Raw genomic sequence first — 22318 nt, forward strand, 5'->3', positions numbered from 1 at the left:
AAAGTGCATCCAGACAAATGTGGGTTGTTCTAAAAATAGATTTCTTACCTTTGCCACCAGTAAACAAGAAGGAAATTTCCACTGAGGAAACAAAAATTCAAGCTGTACAGACTCAGCCAGCTCCCTAGGCACACACATACAGTTGTGAAGGCTTTATTCTTAATATTAACTTACTTGTTAGTTAGAAAATTATTAAGAAAAGCAAGGACAAACCCTTTCGTGACAATTAGACAAAAAAGAAGTTAGTAATTGTTCCTGTTTTCACCTGTGTTTCAAAACCTGTTTCAGATTGGGCAACAGAAGGGCCAGCTGTAGCTGTTGAATAATGAATTCTCCCTTAAAGCAGCATGGGAAATAACTCTGACACAGTAATTTCTCTAATCTGCTAATAGTGTAGTTTCATAACTGATTATGAGCGATCTTGCCCTGTGCTGCTACTCTTCCCTTTCCCACAGCTAGCTACCTCTCTGTGTAGCTGAATAACAAAATTAAACCAGTCCAATTTAGTTTCATTCTGATCAAATCTTGAATTTGGTGCATTCTCCTGTGACTCCTGGTGTTAACATGGGGATAAGCATTACCTGGACAAATTCGTGGTCGAGGTTGACCTAAAGTAGCTGCAAAACTTCAGGTTTGAATGATGGCAGTCACTTAAAAGGGAAGTCATCAAGTGAAGGAGTAGATCAGGGTGGTATACAGTTTTAAGTACTGCCAGACACAAACTGTGTAAACACAGGTTACTTAAGGTCACGTGAGTACGGTTTTGTTTTGCTGCCCCGACCTTTGCATGAGTCACCTAATGAGGCATCTGCAAGGCCATTGCCTGCAGCTAAGCCAGTCATGGAAGGCAGCCTTTTCACCTTGGGCTAAGGGAGTCTAAGGCACTGATCGTCTTGTCTTGTCTGATCGTCTTGTCCTGATGCAGAAGCCTAAGATGAATTAGATGAGTTTTTTTTTTCTTCAAAAGTCATTATTTCTCTCTCTTTGACTATAAACAGAGAGCAAGGAGACTGGCTCAGCTGTAGGTGTCTGTCTAAACTGAGGGAGAAGGTCTCTGTTGCGTGTCAGGCTTAGATCAGTGTGGCTATTTCAAAGTACTTTGAGAGAAGGGTCTGTAGTGGTAGGCACGGTCCACTGCTGCACTCTGCTTATGGTCATGTAAGTAGAGCTCCTGATCAGGAACCGTACCTTAAATCAATACTGTATTACACATAACTGGGATTAAAATATAGGATGGCAGCCAAAATGTATACATTGATATCATTGTTTCAGTACACCCTGGAGAGACCTCTAAATGCTTCATTGTATTTGGCTCAGATACACATCATATTTTGCATGTTTAGCAAAGCCTCAGGAAAAATGCAGTAAGACTTTAGTTAATAGCTAGGAGCGCCTCACTGAGCTGAAAAAGCTGTGCAGATTGTCTGGGACTGATCACCTTACACCATGTACCAGAGACAGGGGATGAACAATAGCACTGCACACTGCTACTGCTGCCACTGCTTCTGTTTCAGTGGCACGGCACATACTCTTGTCACTATCTTCACTCTTATAAGTAAATAAACAAACAAACAGGTAAAAGGTGACTTTAACAAAGTGACAGTACCTGTTAAGTTTAGGGAATTTGTTTGTTGAATTCAAGCCTTCCCAGGTGTTTGTTCTGGAGTGTCACTTTAAGTGTTCTCTTTTCTAAAGTTGCCTTGTCAGAACTAAAGAAATAGCTAATAAAGATTAATCTTCAGGGAACAGAATTCCAACTGGGATGTTAAAGCTAAGTAATTAACAACAAAGGAGAAAGAACAGAGGGAAAAGGATCCCTTGGTATGCATGTACAGGTTTTTGATGAAAACTGCCTTCTAAATGACAACACAAGTGTTCATTAGATAAGGTTGGTGTTTAGCTAAGTCTCCCACAGAGACAATTCTTTGCACAGAAGCTTTGATTATATAAATTTTGTGTGAAAAATGCAAAGTTCCATAATGTGGGACTTTGATCAATGGTTCTATTCTGATTTACAATTGTTTTTTTTTTAAACTATGATGGGCACAAAACACTAATTTGTAAGCTCATTTTAGTTGAAATTTACCTCTTCCTTTTAATAGCAAGAAAGTAATCTGATTGCATTTTTTCAATCATCCTTGTGCAACATATTAGATAATCTCCTTATAGTTTAAAACGAAAAATGCTAATGGATTGGGGAAATGGGTTTCTGCTTTCACTCAGCATATCTGTCTTTTTTATGCTTGTCTTTTGGATCATTTATCTAAATAATAACCTTTAGTACCCACTCCTTCCTTCCAATGAACTAAAATATATTAATGATTAAAATCAGTGAATATGTATTTTCTCTCTACTTGAGTTTTGCCAGGTGAGGTTTCCACTTTCATCTTCTGCTTTTTTGGAGGGGAGGGGAAAAGCTCCAGACATCCTCATGTGAAATACTCATGGTTACTTTCTAATTTGTCTCAATCAAACAGCCTAAATGAGCTCAAACTAATGGCAGATCTCTTTTAAAGAGTATCACCAGTGAGCACTGACTCAAATGACATTGATTTCAGGGACTAGAAGAGAGAAATTACATTAAAAACTCAGCAAATCTGTTGGGGCAGCCTCAGAGAAGAGGCAGAAATTACACCTCAAGGGGAGGTGCTGTGGGTGGAACTTCCTCAGCCAACAAACCTGGAGACACAGAAGGATCCACTTGTATGGCTTTAGTCTCAGAATGATGGAAGGAAGCTCATTTTGTACAAAGGCAGCAGAGGGAAGATAAATGACCAGCCCAAGGTCAGGTACAAAGATGATGGAAATGTGGGAGAAAGTGCCAGAACAGATATTTTTCTAGACTCTGTGTAGTCAGTTTTCAGCATGCCTGGCTAAGCTGTCTACTGACCAAGACTGCAGGAATTGCTTAGCACATACACGCAGGGGAAGAAAAAAAACAAAACAAAACCAAAAAATGAACAAAAAACCCAAACCCTCAACAAACCAACAACCAGAAAAACCCCCACCAAGATTCTGAGCAACAGGGATGTATCTTTAAAAGACTACAGAAACCACTTTCTTCACCTACCAATACCTTCTGCAATAGATGGGACTGAAACACACCTGAAGAACCAGCAACTTTGTACTGCCTTGAGACTCTGGAAAATGCTTTCCAGAAGAAAAATCTCCTTCCACAGACAATCTTTCCCAGCAGAGCAAATTTCAGTTCTGCTGATTGCAGTGGTGACAGTATGGCATGGGGAGAGGCAGGAGAGGTGTGCTGTGCTGGGTACTCATAGCAGAGTCACTTGCACTGTTTGGGGGCTCTCTCTGCTCAGAATAAATTCATTCTGGCCAGAAGTTTTTATTCTGTAGAGTCAAAAAAGGCTTTGTATTTAAAGCCATGTTCTTACCTTAATCGGGTTGTTTTCTCCATTGATGAGAACAAAGAGCCACCCTTATGAGCTCAGTCTAAAAGTCTTTCTGGTGCTCCTTTGATATTTCCTGTGGTGATAAATATTCTCAATAGCTGCAAATTACAAAAAAGCCAGAATCTACCTATGTGCATTATAGTCACTAAGGCACATTTTCATGGCATGTGGGAGGGGATCAGGAGACAATAGCAGACTGGCAGCTAAAGGAATTGTATTCTGCTCATTCTGCTGAGGGCTGGGAAATAATAATCCATTAATATAAAGTGATAGGAAAGGAAACCTGCTAACAAATATTATCTCAGCAGGAAGCAACAATTCTATATGAACTTGCATTTCCAGTGAATCATGCCATTATGCTCAATTTCACTGCAAATGTGAAGCCTGCCCTCGTGGCTTGTTCTCTGATGTGGGATCACTGTCAAAACAAAGAACAATTACAAAATGTACCCTCAGCTCCAAATTCCTGTTTGGTAAGTGATGCTCACATGATGCAGAGATCTAAAAGTGAAATTCATGAAATGGAAACTGGGTTTCCTCCCTTTTCTGGTATTTAGACAACACAGAGTTGGAAGAATACTTGGCAGGAGTTTCTAATTTATTCACATTTGAGAACTTAAGAAGACTGTATTAACCAGTTACTCAAAGCCAAATTGGTAAATATAAAATAATAAACCACAATAATCTGGGATAGGATCTGAAATATTTGTTGTAATGTATTTATTTTGATAAGGCATCACCAGATTTGAATGTCTATTAAGCAGATTGGTATTTCTTTAAATATTACATTTTCTTGACTATGATATTTATACTTTGTCTGAAATATTGTTTTAATTCTTTGAAAGTATTTTTACTTCAAAACCAGGCAATAACAATTCTATTCATACATCTTGCAAAAGTAACATTACTATTTTGACCCAAATTTCGGATTATGGGGTTTAGCAAAATACATGCTCTTCACATTTTGCTTTGTGACATGAATTATTGAAGAAGGCAAATAATGGCATTTTCTCTCTTTGAAGATACATGAAATTTCCCATTATTGGAAAGCTCTCTTTCCCTGACTAACAAATTACATTATTAGACACAAGGAAGATGCAAATCTTAGGGTTCTAAAAGCACCTAATATTTTCTCAAATTATATTCAGCTGTATTTATCTTGCATTCTGGCATGCTGCTGGATTACTGTTATCAATAAATCTATAAATAGGATGCAAATGCATGTGAGCTGTCTGTGCATGAATAAAGAGTGGCCTGGCAATAAATTACAACATAATATATAGTTTAAAATGTAGCAAAAGAAATGCCTTGACAAATCAATGCAACATATTTTGTCAGTGAGGATGAAAGATTCATTATGCATCAGCCTTGAGAAAGCTGAATTTCTGAGGCATGGGTCACCTAGGACATATGATGTAATCACAGAATATGGAAACATGCATGGAAAGACAAAAATAATCTTCTGAGTAATAAAGCCATATCAAATTGTCAGGCAAAATATAAGTCCTGTGCATTACTTCATTGTCCAAAAGAGGTCAGGAGTACCACTACAAACAAAATGGAACCTGACTTCCTCTGGATTTGGTCCCCATAGCAGGTTCAAGACCTACTCTTTTTTTGAAACTGGCTCATGTGTGCTGGCTTTCATTTGTGTTTTTCTCATGTCTGCTAATGCCTAGGCTCATCTTGAGGCTCTTTGTACAGCCAAGAAATTCTTTCCTTTGCCCAGTTTTCAATGAAACTTGGGAAAATTCAGTGTTTGGGGGAACTCCAGTCATCTGCCAGACATGACTGGCACACACCCAGCAGGCTCCAGAAGCCTGGAGCACAGCAGAGACTAAAAATAAGACTGACCAATTGGTTTTCCTGCTGACAGCAGCAAACTGCCATGGGACATTTAATTTCCTCTGATCACATGGATGACAGACAAGCTGTCACCAGCTGTGCAGAGCCAGGAGGATGCATGCTTGTTGCAGAGGCACAGGCCCCAGCAGTGGCATCACCTTGTCCTGAAATCTGGTGAGGGTGGAAATGCCCCAAGAGAAGTTGGCACCAGTCACAGAATGCCAGAATGGCTGACAGTGGGTCATCTGGGCCAACCTCCCTGCTCAAGCAGAGTCATCCCAGAGCACATAGCACAGGAATGCATCCAGATGCTTCTGGAATTCCTGCAGTAAGGGAGACTCCACATCCTCTCTGGGCAATCTGTTCCAGTGCATGGTCACCCACACAACAGATCTTGATCATGTTTAGGTGGAACTTCCATGCATCAGTTCCTGCCCATTGCCTCTTGTGCTGTTGCTTGGTACCACTGAGAAGAGCCTGGTCCATCCTCTTGGCAGCCTCCCACAGACATTTATATACAGTAATGAGGTCCCCTCTCATCCATCTCTTTTAGAGGCCAAACAGGCCCTGCTCCCTCAGCCCTTTCTCATAAGAGAGATGCTCCAGTCCCTTAATCCTCTTTGTACTGGACTTGCTCCAGGAGCTCCGTGTCTCTCTTGTCCTGCGGACAAGAGCTGCACACAGCATTCCAGATGTGCCTCACAAGAGCTGAGCCGAGAAGCAGCATCACCTCCCTGACCTGCTGACAATGCCCTTCCAAATGCATTTGAGGATCCCATTGATTTCTTGGCCACAAGGAAACTCATGAACAGCTTGTCATCCATCAGCACCCCCAAGTTCCTCTACAGAAGACCATGGACATGGATATTGGCTCTGGCACACTCAGGAAGAGACACCTGAGCTTGGCAGTGTTGGAAGGGGCTTAAAATGTGGGTCTTGGCAGGTGGAGGGGTGGCCAGGGGCTGGTGTTCCTCAGCTCCTCAAGAAGCATCAGGGAGAGCCTCATGCCCCATGGGAGCCTTGCGATCATGGCCAGGGCTGTGATGGACAAATTGCTCCAGTCCTTGTTGTAAGAGGAACAAGCCTTGCATTCTCTTTCTGGAGCCTGCCTAAAAACAGACAACAAAGCTGGTGAAGGGTCTGTAGCATAAATCCTATAAGCAGTGGCTAGGGAGCTGGGGTTGCTTAGCCTGGAGAAAAGGAGGTTTAGGAGCGACCTTATCACTTGACAACCACCTGAGAGGAGGCTGTAGCCAGGTGGGGGTCAGGCTCTTCTCCCAGGTAACAAGTGATAGGACGAGGGGACACAGCCTCAAACTGCACCAGAGGATGTTCAGGTTGGACATCAGGAGAAATTTCTTCACAGGGAGGGTGACTGGAATGGACTGCCCAGGGACGTGGCGGAGTCCCGGTCCCTGGAGGGGTTTTCTTAAGCACTGTACTTAACGCCACGGTCTAGTTGCAGTGATGGTGTTCACTCAGAGGTCTTTTCCGACCTAATTTATTCTATTATTCTATGAATCTTACATACGCACAAACGAGGGAATCTCGACCTACCGAGCGCCTCTGAAGCGGCGCTCCATGGTCCCATCCCCTCAGAGCCGCCGCCCGTGCCCAGCAGAGGGCGCTGTGCCCGGCATGGCGGCCGCGCGCCGGAAGGGGCAGCCCGGCCCCTCTCCAAGATGGCGGCGCCCAGGCGCGGTGTGACTGCGGGCAGGATGAAGCGGGGGGCGGCCGCCCGCGCCCGCCGCGGTGGGAAACTGGACCGGCTGCGGCAGGCGGTGCAGGACTACGTGCAGGCGGCCGGCGGCCAGCCGTCGTTGGCCCTGCTCAAAGACTCGGAGAGGTACAATCGCAGGAGCCGCCGGGACGCCAGGAAGGAGAAGCGCAGACTAAAGCGGAGCCGCCGCCGCCGACTCCAACGCGGGGAGCTGGTGGAGGTTTCCACCGCCCCGGCCAAACCCGCTTCGGCCAAACCCGCTTCGGCCAAACCCACTCCGGCCAAACCCACTCCGGCCAAGCCGGCCCAGGCCAAGCCGGCTTCTGCCGCCCGCCCCGGAGCCCCGGCTTCGCCCGCCGCTGGGAAGCAGCGGCCCAGGCCGGTGTCGGCACCGGCATCGACAGCCCTCGAGGCTCCCTCCGCCGCCGCAGCCACCTCGGCGCGGAAACGGGCCCTGCTGGAAGCCAACGAGGAGGAAGAGAAGGAGATCCGACGGCTGGAGCGGCAGCTGGGGCTCGGGAAGCGGCGCAAGAAGCAGGAGGGGGCCGCGGCCGAGCGGCTGCCGCAGAGCTTCCTGCGGGACGGGCTGGGATACGTGCTGGGAGCGCTGGGCACACGGGCCGGGCTCAGCCAGCTGTGCGAGAGCAGCGACGAGGAGAGCGAGCGGCAGGACACCGAGCCGGAGCCGCGGGAGCGCCCGCCGGGGAAGGAGGAGGATGGTGACGACGAGGAGGATGGTGACGACGAGGAGGATGGTGAAGACGAGGAGACTCAGGAAGACGCCTCAGACCCCTCCGAGGCGGATGACGTGGAAGGACATTGGGAGAGCGACAGCTCGTCCCCCGAGGACGGCGGGGTGCCAGAGGCCAGCGAGCCCTCGAGCGAGGAGGAGGAGGAGGCAGAGGTAGGGTGTTCGTGTCAGATAGCACAAACCTGCTTCCCAAAGCACATCCCGAACAGAGAGCAGAGTTGCATCACCGCTGTTAAGCCCAGGTGTTCGCTGTCCAGTCGGTCCACGTGGAGCGTTGTCCTTGTTCTAAGCAGCTGACCCAGCGACACTGTTGACTTGAGGGGTCTGCCAGGTCCTGGAGACACTTGTTAGACGTGGAGGGAGAGTTCCCGAGTTGTGGGGGTCCCAGTTGCCGGGGTATTGGTCGTCGGTTTCTCTGGGTCTGGATTGAAGGCACTTGAGACGGTAGTTTCATGTTCAGACTCAAGTGTTTATTATTTCTTACCAGTAAAACAGTCTCACTACTGTGAGTTGGGCAGCTTTTCATTAGAAGGCACAAAATGGCCAACAGTCTCTTGTTCCAAGGTCTTTTAAGACTAAACTATCCAATTAAGAACTGACGCCTAGATTATTTTCCCTTTTAACCCAATAACTGATCCCACAGAGCTGCAGTGTGGACTTTTCTGCCCAATTACAAAATGCCACCCAAACCCAAAATGAAGAAGGAAGAAGAAGCATGAAGAAGAAACCCAGGATGACACCCTGTGCCCTCCATCTTGCTTCCATCCACAACATACTAAACATCCCAGAACCTCAATTTCTCACCAAGTGACACACCTACACTACTCTCTATAATCTATTTCACACTTTTGTGGATTCTAGTCTATCTTGAAGTCTAGGAACCTTTCTCCATGAATGAGGGGTCAAAGTCAGTGCTCCCCTGGGGGTCAGGGCACCCCAGAGCAGACACAGAAATATTCCCAGTGCTCTGGGTTTCCACACCAAGTCAGGCTGGTGGCAGAGAATACCCTGCAGCACAAGGCACGTGGGAGCTCTGTGTGAAATCTGCAAATAAAAGGAGCTGCCCTGGCATTTGAGTGTAAGAAAATGATCAAGCCCTTCTGCAGAGACAGCTTGTGTTGAAATCAGCAGCGGTTACACACTGAAATGTTACTTTCTGAACAATCTTAGAGGTTCTGCCAGTATTAGGTCTTGTTGAATGGGTGGAGGAGAGGAGGTCACACGGGGCATTTAGCCTTCATGGGCTTAAATAAAACTTGAGTAAAACCAAGATTTAATATGCCAGGTTTTAATGACCATAACTTAAAGAAAGTTAGGGAAGAGGGGCTTTGCTGTTGTCAAGTTTGTCGTAAAGGGTAATTTTTTTGCCTGCTTCTTCATGTTGATCCTTTGGTGTTGATTATTAGATGGTAAGATATATCCTCAACTAAAAGTTTGGCACTTTAATCTTAAATAGAAATGTATATTTGTGTTCAAGTGTTTAAGATACTGGTCTCATCTGATACCTTGTTTTCTTGTTTCCCTCCTAAGAGTGACAATCATGGTGCTACAAAGTATGTTCCTCCTCAGATAAGGAAAGCGCAGGAGACACTAGATGACAAGAAAAGAGAAGAATTGGGAAGACTGAAGAAAATGGTGAATGGCCTCATTAATAGGTAGTGTAATGAGGAAAGTCATTAATCTTCCTGGATCAATGTGACAATGCTCATCATTCACGCCCAGGTGGCAAGGATGTGACTTTTCTCTTCACAAAATGATTTTAAGTTGGCAATCATGTCTGGTGTTGTTAAGAATAATTATCTTTATTGGTATAAATTCTTCAAAGTTAGTCATTATAGATGTTGAAAAATCTAGAAAATAAATTTAAGATTGGGCTGGATTCCACACAGCAGTTCCCTGCAAGTGCTAGGTATAATTCACTAAGTGTCAGTTGGGGTATGCTTATTAAAAAAAAAAAAAAAACTCAAAAGAAAACAGGTTTTGGTGTGTTTTGGGTTTTTTTTTAATAAATTAAATATCTCCAACACTACAGCTGAGGAGGAGCAACCCTTCCTAGGGTAAAGTACTGCAGAATAGAAAAAATAATTGACATTCATTTCAATTTTAGTGGTTTTTTTTTTAATCAGAACTCTATTGGCAATTTTCATCTGTTACCTGTAAAGCATAGACTAGAGTTTGTTCAGTCTTTTGCAATTAGATATACCATATATGCTAAAGTATTAATTATTTTCATACTTAACTTCTTCAAAGACTCTGATGTACCACAGTTAAAACTGCTAAAACCAGTCTCTTTTTGTATTAAATCTGTTCAGTAAGCAGTGTGACAGTGATTTCTAAATCCTGTTGTCAACACGTTTTTACATGTATTTTTTTAAACTACACTAGAATTAAATGTACTGTACTTTTTTAGTTTAGTAAACACAAAAAAATACAAAAGGGTTCCTTCCAGTCATCTTATCAATCTTCAATCTTTTCTTCTTAAGTCAAACTAGTTTCTCTAAAAAGAATAGTTGCTTGTTGGGTGAATTCAAAATTGTGGAACCATGTAAAGAGAAGAAAAAGTGAACATTGGATTTTGTTTCTCCATAGGCTGAGTGAACCAAATTTGTCCTCCATCAGTGGACAGATGGAAGAGCTCTACATGGCCAACAGCAGAAAGGACATGAATGACACTCTGACAGACATTCTCATGAATGCCTGTGTTACTGCAGTTGCCATGCCTGCAAGACTCCTGATGGAGCACGTCCTTCTGGTCAGCATCCTTCATCATAATGTAGGAATTGAGGTAATTCTTGTGCTTGGGACATATTGTGTATAATAATACATATTGTAGAGTGTTTTCCTTGACTTTTTTTTAATTGTCTTGTAATTTTTTAATTATGTGGCACTGCCAAGCATCTTTAGTTGAGCTTCATCAGTATTTTGTGGCTTATTTGCAAGGCACACTTATTTCCACAAGTGAAAGGGTCTAAGTCCATTGCTTTATCTGATTTTATCTCCTCCATGAGTTACCACTAGTCTATTATAAACCCATCATTTTTTCATCACAATCTTTCTACAACGAATAGAAAAGTTTCTAACCTTCAAAGTTTCTAACCTTCAGCTTCTCTTCCCTTTAGTTACACTAATCTGTTTCTGTTCTCATGGTTACATGAGGGTATTGTTTTTGAACTATGTATATCCAGATAAGAAAAGTGTTGCAAATACAGGAATCCTTTTACAATGGTGGATAAACTTCTTTTCTAAGCAAATCATGCAAATCATCAGGGGAATTAAGTAGTTATAATGTGGAATATTAAAAATTTCAAAAAGCATGGCAGTTTTTGGAGGGGATTTTGTGTTTTTAAGCCTGATGAATGAGGTGAAATCCCTCTTGTCCAAGCTGATGCTGAAGCTCATGATGTCAAAGGGAATATTTTAGCTAATTTCAGTTAAATGTCTGTCAGGAAACAAAGTTGTTTCAGCAGTGTATTCCTATTAGATTACTCTTTTTTCTTCCCCCCACATCTCAATGCAAAAAAATGCAAGTTTTTCAGTTTGTCATACAGTGGCCTGAATGCTGGCTCTGAAACCATATTAAATATCAGATGGATGCAATTAAAGCAGCTTTCTCCATGTAGCCTTGGCATTAAACTTCTATTTTGCCCCTCTTTGCTGTTTGAAAGGCAGTTCTGACTGCAAATACAATGTTTCTGTAAAATAAATGTACAATATGCATTACATGAAAATGTGACAGTACAGCTGCACTGAAGATTAGGTTGAGCAATGCAGAAGTTGCCCTGTGTTTATAAATTTGTGCAGCCATTGGATAGTTAACACCCAAGCTGGGTCAAGGCTTGTAATGCAGGTACTGCTGCTGAGACTTCTGGTTTTCTTAAGGTCAGCAGATTTTAGCACAATAATAATGGATGAGGGTCTTAATTAGCAGCAGTGTATTCATTACCTCCCTGTGTTTCAGAGCCTATAGGCTTTCTAATCGCAGCCTTTAGCATCAGTTCTCTCTTCAGAAATAAATCTATTCCAAAATTTCTTTTCCCAGCTGTACCGCTGACAAACATCTAAGAATTATCCCCACTTCAGAAGGAGCTGTACCTTATGCTCAGCAACTGTGAAAACTTGGTATTTTGGGGATTTTTTCACAATATTTTTTTTTATCCTTCTGTTAAGAATTTTGTTCTGGAATGCCAAACTCAGGAATGTGTTTGCTTTTTGACATGCAGCTTTTCCTGGATGAGTGACTAGCAGTAACAGCATGCTAGTCTGACATCTGGAAAGATGCTAATATGTGTCCATGAATATTATGTAAATAAATGCTGGTGTATGTGTATGGTATGTTCATAATATTTGTTTTTCTTGCACAGGCTTTAAAAGGCAACTGGATGTCAAATATGAGGTGTAAATAACATAGACTTCTACAAAAATGTCACTCCACTTAAATATTTGTGTATGTAAATGTAGAACATCCCTATTGGTTGAAAGGAGCAACAGTATTTCTTTAATATTAATAGTGGCAGTGATCCAAAAATGAGTTTTACAGATGTCTAGAAAATCTACTTAGAGTTAACTGCTGGATTTTTTTTTCCCTTAATGGAATTGTTGCCAGGTCGGTGCTCACTTTTTGGAAGCTGTGGTGAAGAAATTCAATGAACTCTGTAAAAGTGATTCTGAAGGGAAGGAATGTGAAAATCTGCTTGCCTTGATTGCTCATCTGTATAACTTCCATGTGGTTCATTGCCTGCTGATCTTTGATATTCTGAAAAAGCTTGTTAGCGCTTTCACTGAAAAAGAGATTGAGCTGATTTTGTTTCTTCTGAAAAATGTGGGCTTTTCCTTAAGAAAAGATGATGCCTTGGCTTTGAAAGAGCTGATCACTGAAGCCCAGAGGAAAGCAAGCACAGCAGAGAAGAAATTCCAGGATCAGACAAGGGTATGTGTTTGTTCTAAAGATTTCATATTCTCAACAGCATGTAATAAGGACTTGGATACATAGTTTAATTTACAGAAATGTTTTCTGCTACATTCTATTCAGGTTCTAAATTCCCAATACTGTGACATTCAATTATTTGCATTCTTCTTGTTTGTCTTTCTGCATTTGTTCTTAGGACACAGGTGCCAAAATGCTCATGATGGGTGGGACAGGACTGGTTTGTGTCTTATGCAATGGACAGTTTTTCTGTTTCATGATACTTTTATACACTTAAAAAAATAAGTGTATAAATGATGAAGCTTGTACACAGTTACAAATTAATGTAATAGGGATAAAAGTAAACATGCTTTTTTTAAATTTTGGTATATTGGCAGCTGAGCTGCTTATTCTCACAGAATAGTGATTTCAAAGTATACTCTTCTACTTTTATATAATAAACCCACAGCTTAGAATTGACAGAACTCTTTCTTTCCCCAATAGGTTCGGTTCATGCTGGAGACTATGCTGGCACTCAGGAACAATGACATGCGGAAGATCCCTGGCTATGATCCTGAGCCAGTTGAAAGACTCCGCAAATTGCAGAGATCTCTGGTGAGAACTTTCTTGGCTGGCGTAGCGTTGTTATTCTTAATCCAGGAGTAATTATTTGTATTGGATGTCAGCTTTCTTGGGATTTTTTGTTGGTGGTTTTTTTTTTTTTGTTTTGTTTTGGTTTGTTTTTTTTTGGGTTTTGGGTTTTTTTGACAGAATGGGCAGTTTGTCTAGAACAACCCAGTATAAAAGGGATGAAAGTAATTTATCAGTGCAGGATGTGCATATCAGCTTAAGAGGCCAGGCAAAAACAAGCTAGGTAACCTATTTATGTAGGATTTCCTCTCTTAAATTTTTGCAGTCCTTCTGATGCACTTCTAGACTCTGTTGTTGAAAATTCTTATTTTGTTCAGAGTTTAAAGTTTTTGTTATTTGAGCTGTACAACACATAAGGCAGTTTGTTGTGCCAGTATTTGTAGTCACAAGTGTTCAAAAGGGAAATCATGACCACAGATTGTAGGATGCTGCAATGTCAGCATCCTCTGAATTCTAATCAAACTTTGTGATTGGAAGATGTCTACTTTTTAGATTGGTATCTCTTTTTCCAAATAAAAAACCCAAGAGCTTCTACATTTAGATTTATGCAACTTTATGCATTTAAAAAATTACATCATATAGAGAGCTTGTAGATTGTTGTCAGGTTGCTGATTGAAACAAAGGTTAGGGAGGAAACATGGGAAGACCTTTATGAAGATATGAATTTATATGTTTAAAGTTTTTGTTTAAAAACTATTTTAAGTAATTAAAGTATTTGTTGTGGTCTGTAAGAAGAGAGAAAAAAGGTTTCAAATAAAAGCTTTTGTGTTGGTTTTTACTTTTGTTTTGTTAATCAAGGTTCACAGCAGTGGTTCAGGAAAAGACACCCAGCTCCGCGTGTCCCTGGAGTCTCTCCTCAGTGCTGACCAGGTTGGTCGCTGGTGGATCGTGGGGTCATCCTGGAGTGGAGCACCAATGATCAGTGATACCAAAAGCCAGGCTCAGCAAAAGCTGCACGTAGGAAAGGTAAATCCAAATTAAGAGTCTAAGTGTTTGTGATCTCTTGAAGATTTTTCATATGTGTCGCTAAGTTCATTTCAGAGCCCACCAAAAAAACCTTCACGTGCTCTTGTAAGACCAAGTTTTTGGACTGTAAATTCTGCTCTCTGTTTTCTTAAAACATTGTACTCATGTGCTTCATAACAGCTGTTACTACAAATATGGTATGGCTTGTTTTTTCTTACCAATTCTGTGGAATTGCTAAGGTGAAATAAGAGACTTGATTCAACAGTGGATTTGCTAGTAGGAATTCTGACAGGTTGTGATGTCTGTCTGTGGCATATATCCAAGCTGGTTCCAAAAGTAATGTGATGACATGGTCATGGTGAATTACTCATGTTAAAGAAGCATGTCTTAAAATTAATTGGCACAATTAAAGTAGATTAAAATGTATTTCCATAGTTGAAAAAGCTCCTGATGATATCTGTGCCTCTGGACAAAAGCTCAGGACCTTTGGATGGGTGATTCATTATTTACTGGAGAGCTTCAGTGATGGTGTTATTTAAGGCTGCACAGAAATAGCTTTTTTTTAAGGGAAACAAAAATAAAATAGCATATAACTTTATTTTCAGGTGAGTTCAAAAATAATGGAGCTTGCTCGTAAGCTGAGAATGAACACCGATATCAGGAGAAGTATTTTTTGTGTCTTGATGACGAGTGAAGACTTCATGGATGCCTTTGAAAAACTTCTGAAGTAAGTACAGAAATCAGCCCAGAACTAAAAACAGGGTGTAAATGCAGCATTTCTGGTTTGGGCTTAAGAACATTCAGATGATAATGCAATTAAAAGAAGTGCATAGAGAAAAAAGGTAGGAGAAGGGACCAGAACCCTGGTGTAAGGATTAATGGGGGCAGGCAGAACTGACTTGCAGTCAGAGGAAAGGAATAGCCCCTGTTGTTGCCACTCCTGGCTGTAACTGTGATTTGCAGCATCTTTTGATGTGAGGAGCCTGTGTCTTTTTGCATTGGAGCTGTCTATCCCAGCAGAGTGGATGGAAGGCTGCTGCAGGCTTGTTTCCTTACAGAGGCAGACCAGAAGCCCTTGTAGAACATCTCTTGGTTTTTTTGCTGAATTGCTGTGATTTCTGTACTACTGCCACTTCTTTGACTTCTTGCCACCTTGTTAAGCCATCTGTGCCCATGCTTGCATGTCTTGGGAGTGTTCTAGCACCTCCACCTCCCTCTTGCAGAATTTATTAGCTTTGGGTTTGCTTCACGTGAAGACCAGTTCCCTTACCCCTTGACAAGCAGCTCTTCAGAAGATGTGGTCAGGGAAGAGCTCAAACCAAGCTATTCCTTGTGTTTGCCAGAATATTATTTGTAAGTCTGTAGGAACTGGGAGGGGAGAGATCAGGTCTGAACTTTTCTGTCTCAGCCTTGTAACTCAAGAGTATTGTCTTACTAGGATGGCATGCAATTATTTAATTTGCTTACCAAACCAAAACAGACTTTGTAATAAAGTCAACTAATATTTGATTAAATGCCACTTTTGCAAAACACAGCTTGGACTTGAGACTGTGATGGAGTCATTCCAATATCTTAATATGGCCTGTTCAATTAAAAGAAATTAGCTGCTGCTGCGGCTCTTGCCAAGACCTGGCAGCTCAATTTGCAAATTGGACTTGACTCTCATCTGTGCTATTTAAGCTAGTACACAAATCTGAATACATACAGGCTTGGCAGAAAATCTCTCTGCAGGCTGCCTGGTGTGTGTTGGTGCTGATGTTTATACAGGAAACTGAAAGAGAGGAATTCTTAAACCTGCCCACATCTGGCAGAGTATAATGGAAAGTACACATAGTTGTCAGTGAAGGAATTAGCTTCAATGTGAACATGTGTTCCAGAGTGTATGGCAATTTGTGTTTGTATGTTTGATGTCTCCTGAGGAAGAGCATATAAAGAAATATTTTAACTGCTCTTGTTGATTCATCTGCTGCTAGTTCTGTGGCAGAGTTGAGGTGTGGTTAAAGGATAATTTAAACTACTTGAAATTCAGGCTGCTATAGTTTTTTTCTTGTCCCTTTCCTCCTTACTGCAGATGAAAGTATTAGTTTGAAGCCAGAACAGCTCCCTGAAGTGGCTCACTGATTGCAGAGGTGTTAGTGAATAGAGAGGGCTGGGAACATCACTGGTGACAAAGAGGAGAGAGAGAGACTGGATGCTCTTCATCAGCTGAAAGGCCACACCTTCACAAACCACAGTTTCACTTAGGAGGAGAATGAATGCTGCTTAAGTTTCATGGAGAGGCAATTTCTGAAGTTACTTTGTAGACATAAAAAATTTGAGAAACTTCACATCTCAGAAAATACTGAGCCACTCCTGAAAGGCTCAGCTATCCTATTGGAGTGAGATGTGTAATTCAGGATAACTTCATGTCAGCAAGCTTTTCCTTACAAAATCATTCTCAATTTAATATCTTGCTAAATACTCACTACCAAAGTGAGTGTATCTACTAATATCATTTGAACTGACTTAAAAGGGGATTTAAGAGTTGCTATTTTTGATCTGAAGGCAATGATAGTCTTGGGCTTCAGCTGATGATAACTAACCTACTTGGGGCCAGGCTTCTGCTGGTGACAAACTGCTTTAGAGGCAGTTATCCCCTTTACAGCAGGATCAAGATATAGAAATCCATGAGAATACTGTAACTCATGAATAATTGAATCAGTGAGGTGGTTTCACATTCTTTATCAAAGAATATCAGGCTTATGAAATCTACACAGGTTTATGGCGAAGGTCAGCAGTGAAAGACAGTCCAGACTCCTAAATTTTAAATGTTTAGGAGTTCTAGTTCTGTGAAGAAGTGAAGGTAGGAAGAAAATTAAATATCCAAGTGTTGTCACTTGGTTACAGCTCTGGCAACATGAGTATTTCTTAAATAAGCAAGTCATGATAGGAGTGATGAGGAACAAGTTAAAGGAGACTGTGCCAAACTAGTGATTGCAGTGTAGCTTCCCAAGACTTCTATTAAATGCAAATCTGATGGCTGAAAACCTGTATACTTGGAAAAAAACCCTTTTGTTGCTCTGAAATCAGATGGAACTTGGCTGATTGCAGAGCAGGTGGGTTATGACACAGACACAGCACTTCCAGTACTGACCCCTTTTGGAAGAGCAAACTTCTCAATTTTTACTGCTCATTAGCCTAGAAATCATCCCAGATTTTCCTACTGTAAAACTTTAAATTCTAGGGAGTTTGGGCTGAACAGCAGTGTTTTCTCTGTTAATCTGGGCTGTCTGTGGTCACATGCAATGCAGATGTCTGGAGGTGTGTACAAAGGAGGGATATTGGCATCAGGTAACAACCAACTACCCTACAGACAGTAAGGCAAGTTCCAGTGGAATCAAACTTGGTTAGAAAGTACTCTTGACTTGTAGTAATGCCCTGTGAAACTTCAACTTGAAGCAATGAGAAGAATTTTGTTTGGTATTTTTCAGATTCTAATATGATGCATTTTTCATTTTAATTGGTTTTAATGCTGCCAAGCATTTGGCAGCATTAGGAAGTTAAATCATATTATGCACAGACCAGGTGTATTGTGAGTTAGTCACCATTCCATGCCAGAGTATCTCAGTCCTCTTTTACACTGGTCAGCTGTTGGGGTGGGAAGGCTGCTCAGTCCTTGGCCTTCATGCTGAAGCAGCCAACATAACATAGGTACATAGATAGATGCTGTTTTCTCCAGGCTTTTTATTTTAAGGTGCTTTGTAACCACTGACTGTATCCTCTTAGGCTGCTATCAAACAAAAATGAATCTCAGGTATCAGGTAGCATGGATTTGACCCAGAGATTAAAAAATTCATATCACCAAGTAAGAAAAACATCTAAGAATATTTTCTTATCCCTACTAAGTACCAGAGAAGTGAAGGGCCCTGGAAATGTTTCTCCAAATAGGCTTGCACTGATCCAAAGGCTGGTATTCCTCCCATGACCATAAGTACAAGCATGAGATTATCACAATGGGACCCTACAGTTCTTGTTTCACTATTTAGCCTTTTTTTCACAGTTTAACCCTTGTAGTGGTACCTGTGGGTGCAGTTCTGCTGGTACCTCTGTGCCCTCTCTTCTGTTCATGGAGAGCTGCAAACATGGAGTGGGATACCTTTCCTTCCCTGGGCAATGATAATACTTTTATCATTCCACTAATGTTTCTTGAGGTCTTACTTTTGCATCTCCTCCTTTAACACCCATAAGGCTTCAGCATTTCCACAGAGCCATACCAGGATACTTGTTTAGCCAACAAGTTGGAGTCCACTGGAGTTTTAAAGACTTCATGGATACTTTGTTACAAGTAAAATTTAATGTGATGTTTGGAGAGGTTTTAAGGCATTACTCTCAGATGTTGACTGCAGCTCTTTGTGTCAGCAAGTTTTTCCTTAAAAAATGATTCTCAATTTCTTGCTAAATTTTAGGCTTGGACTGAAAGATCAGCAGGAGAGAGAAATAGTTCATGTCATCCTTTACTGCTGCTTACAGGAGAAGACATTCAACCCCTTCTATGCATTTTTGGCTAACAAGTTTTGTGGACATGAAAGACGATTTCAGGTAAAGACAAAACTGTTGCTTCATTGGTTTTGTGTCATGACTGTGGTTAGGCAGACATTTACTGAATACCTGAGAATGGGTACATGCCTGTTAGGATCTTGATCCCAAGGAAAAATTCTGCTGGTATGGCTAAGCATTCAGTAAGGCATACTCATGGTCAGATCTGAATAGGAAATGAAATGCTGAATGTTTTATTTCTTCTCTTTTATGCATTTTAAAATAATTGGAACAGTCTGATCAAGCATTTCTGTTAATTAAAGGAGGGCTTATAAAGAATACCAGGTCAAAAGGTTTGTTATGTTGTTACTCAATTAAACAGCCACTTGATTTGTAGGATTATTTTTTTACCTTTGACCCCTAGGTGACATTTCAGTTTAGTATTTGGGACAAAATCAGAGACTTAGAAAACCTGTCAGCTGCTGCCACCTCCAACTTGGTTTCACTGCTGGCTCACTTAATAAGGACAAAATCACTGCCACTTTCAGTTCTCAAGGTTGGTGCGTTTTCTTTTCAAATCCTTCTGTGTTTTCCCTGCATGTGCTAGTTCTATGGAAGGCACATTTTCTCTGTTACTTATCTGGTACTTCTGCTGATTATGCTAAGACAAACTTGTTTTAAAATTACCAGATTGTTCCAATTGATTATGGTAATGCTGTCATTTGGGGAAGGGAACCTGTGGTCACCCAGGCATAGAGAAAGTCTACATTTCTTTTTTTAGAGCAGTTGTGAGATTATTTCTTTTAGTGTATCCAGAATTGGAACTGAGGCCCCTTCATTAGCAGGCTTTGCCAGAGGTTTTTGTGCTATGGTTTTTAGCTGATGTTGTTTTTATTAGACAAGAAAGTGCTGAGCAGATTTCTTGGATTTCAGAATGGGTTGTCCACAGAATTCTATTAGAAAAGTAACTGGAATGTATTAAACGGGCAATTAAATGGATTGTGCCAGGTACTTACAAAGTATTTATCTAATTGAGAAAGGACATCTGGTATTCTGGTACCAGTAGACTTCTATTCCTTAGAAGGTTCTTTGCTTTCATTATTGATTGGATTTTGGAGGCAGCCTTCTCAGGTAATTATTCTGTGCTAAACTCAAGGCTCAATATATGCAGAGGCCAGTTGGTGTGCTTAAAGTTTTTCATTTAGGAGAGAAGACCAGCTGTTTGGAATACTTGAATTAATGTAATTGTCCCTCTCTGTCTGCCAGGTAATTGAATTCAGTGAACTGGACAAACCCAAAGTCCGTTTCTTACGACAGGTATTAAGCACACTGTTAACCAAAGCAGATGAGGAAGAAATTGCTGACATTTTTATGAGGTAAGTGATCACTGGCATCTCCAGAGAACCCTTGTTGAGTAGTAATTAAGAAGATAAGAAGTTTGCCTATTTTGTTTGGAATTACAGTTTGCCTTTTCCACACATCAGCCCTCCATCCCTTAAAATGCGAGCTCTTCCTGGCTGAGTGGGGCCAGTGTGTCTTATGTGTGTTGGTACAGGCTCTGATAGAGATGCAACTGTGTTATACAAAATAAGGCTTCCAGATATTCAATGGATCTTTTGGTCATAGGATTTTCGTGAGCAGAGCTCTGTAATTCCCTGTTTCCCTTATTGCTGTGTGCAGTGGGATTCACTCTGCCAGCTGTCATTGCTAGGATACATCTTAAAAAGGAAAAAGTGATACTAAAGAGGCAAATGTTTGGGGTATTTTTAATGGGTTTGTTATCAATATTCTCTGAAAAATCTTATTTTTGATATGGGACAGGGTTACCTGGAGAGGCTGGGAAATTTCCATCCTTAGAGATTTGCAGTATCACATAAAGTTTGAAAAAATCAGGCAGTGATGTTTCAGCTGTCATGCAGCAACACGAGGAGGCTTGAACATGGAGTTTGCCTTGTTCTTTGCTGTAATGTGATTGTTTACATAAAGCAAGCCTTAGGCTGCAATATTCCATTTTATTGTTGAGGCCAGTTGTATGTCGAGTGTTTGGGATGCTTGCCAAACCAAGGTAGACTTGGTAATTTGAAAGCTTCTTCAATAAACTTCTTTTATAGGTTGGATTTTTTTCTGCAGCTCTATTTGAAGAAGATGATAAAATGAAGAAATTTCTGAAACAGGGGAAGACTAAATGATATTTTTGATCTGTATCTTTACAGGGTATCTGACAACCCCAAACTGCAAATGCTGCGGGAAGGCTTGAAACTCTTCCTTACCCACTTCTTACTGAAACATGCCCAAGCCCAAAAGAGTGCTGAAGAAGCTAGCGTGTTAGGAGAGAGAGTGGAACTAGCAACCAAGGCTTTAGAGGCAAAAGAACCCAAATTGAAGCTATAGTTATACTTTTTCTAATAAAACATACAGAAAAACCAAGCTGGCGTCTTTCAGACCTAAATAATTGAGAATGAGGAGAGCTGTTTTACTCTAAAGGATCAATTTTCATTATGTAAACAGTTACTTCTCTCTATGTGCTAGTTAGAGGTTTAATTGAAGGGGATACAAGGCCTTTTTGAAGAAAATGTCGTTTTGTCATGTCCCTTTTTGGGACAAGTGCTTCATGTGGGTGGCTGGTATCTGGGGAAGAGGGTGAATTTCTCTTCTATGATACTTTGTCAGCTGTGGTGTTCTGCATTGCATATTCTAGCCTTTCATTTAAAGTAATAAAAGAAGCAGCCTTAACTAAAGGCTTTTGATAAGGAACCCTGGTGTTCACCTGAAGAATGAGGCCACTAGATGGCACAAGCACTGGTGAGTCGGTTGGGGAAGAAATCGACTTTTTTCTTAAAGTGTTGGAAGTTATTTGCTAATTCTGTGAATTGATTCCCTGACTGTGGGTCAGGAAAAGATCTTCAGTTGCATTCAGAGCTGTAGCAAAGCAACCTGAAGATCTGTCTTTGCCCAATTATATTGGGTTTAGAGATCACAGCATACTTTTATGGCTTTTTTAGCCTGTTTTTCACAGCTTTAGAAATGGAGTTGCCAAATCACTTGTGTTAATCAGATATTTCTAGACATAAACAATATCATCAATGTGAGTTTTTAGGAGAGAATATGCCCCTTAAGAGTTTGCTCACGTTTTTCATTTGGATGATTAAAAAAAAAAATAGGCACATTTCTTTCTGTGACACTCTATAAATGGTTTGTTTCTTTTGTCACCTTACCACTACACATTAAACTGCCATTTTTCTAAATGCTTTGGTGTTTGTGTTAGCTTTACTCTGGCTGGCCTGCCTGGAAGAGAATGACCTTAAATTGGGTGGAGAAGAGAAGTACTTTCTTGTCTGGAATGTGTATCTGTGATGTACCTGTGTTGGAGTTGTCAGCCCTCTTTCTGTAGCCAGACCTGCCTCTGATGTCCAATGGGCCATTTACTTATGGTTCCTCCCAATGTGCCTGTGATACCAATTATCTGTCCCTGTTGATAAAATTAATTTTTTTATCAAATTGTTAAATGTAGTAAATTTTGCTTACTCAGGTGTACTGTTTCCAGTGGAGAAGTG

The 22318-nt window shown here is 41.2% G+C and overlaps 1 protein-coding gene across 1 annotated transcript; it reads left to right on the top strand.

The window, feature by feature from the left end:
• Positions 1-6904: 6904 nt before the first annotated feature.
• On the top strand, positions 6905-22009 carry NOM1 (nucleolar protein with MIF4G domain 1). The gene is made up of 11 exons (XM_059839693.1): positions 6905-7882; positions 9260-9384; positions 10319-10514; positions 12333-12656; positions 13137-13247; positions 14082-14249; positions 14855-14976; positions 18695-18827; positions 19189-19320; positions 20031-20140; positions 20978-22009. Exons 1-11 carry the CDS (start codon positions 6941-6943, stop codon positions 21153-21155), a joined length of 2541 nt encoding a protein of 846 aa, XP_059695676.1. The 5' UTR covers positions 6905-6940; the 3' UTR covers positions 21156-22009.
• Positions 22010-22318: the final 309 nt, after the last annotated feature.

Source organism: Haemorhous mexicanus, chromosome 1 (genome assembly GCF_027477595.1).
Source record: "Haemorhous mexicanus isolate bHaeMex1 chromosome 1, bHaeMex1.pri, whole genome shotgun sequence".
In the NCBI taxonomy this organism is placed as follows: domain Eukaryota; kingdom Metazoa; phylum Chordata; class Aves; order Passeriformes; family Fringillidae; genus Haemorhous; species Haemorhous mexicanus.

Coding starts and splice junctions, on each gene's coding strand:
- NOM1 (XM_059839693.1), top strand. CDS start 6,941: ATGGCGGCGCCCAGGCGCGGTGTGACTGCGGGCAGGATGAAGCGGGGG. Junction 18,828..19,188: donor GACATGAAAGACGATTTCAG/GTAAAGACAAAA, acceptor TTTGACCCCTAG/GTGACATTTCAGTTTAGTAT. Junction 20,141..20,977: donor ATTGCTGACATTTTTATGAG/GTAAGTGATCAC, acceptor GTATCTTTACAG/GGTATCTGACAACCCCAAAC.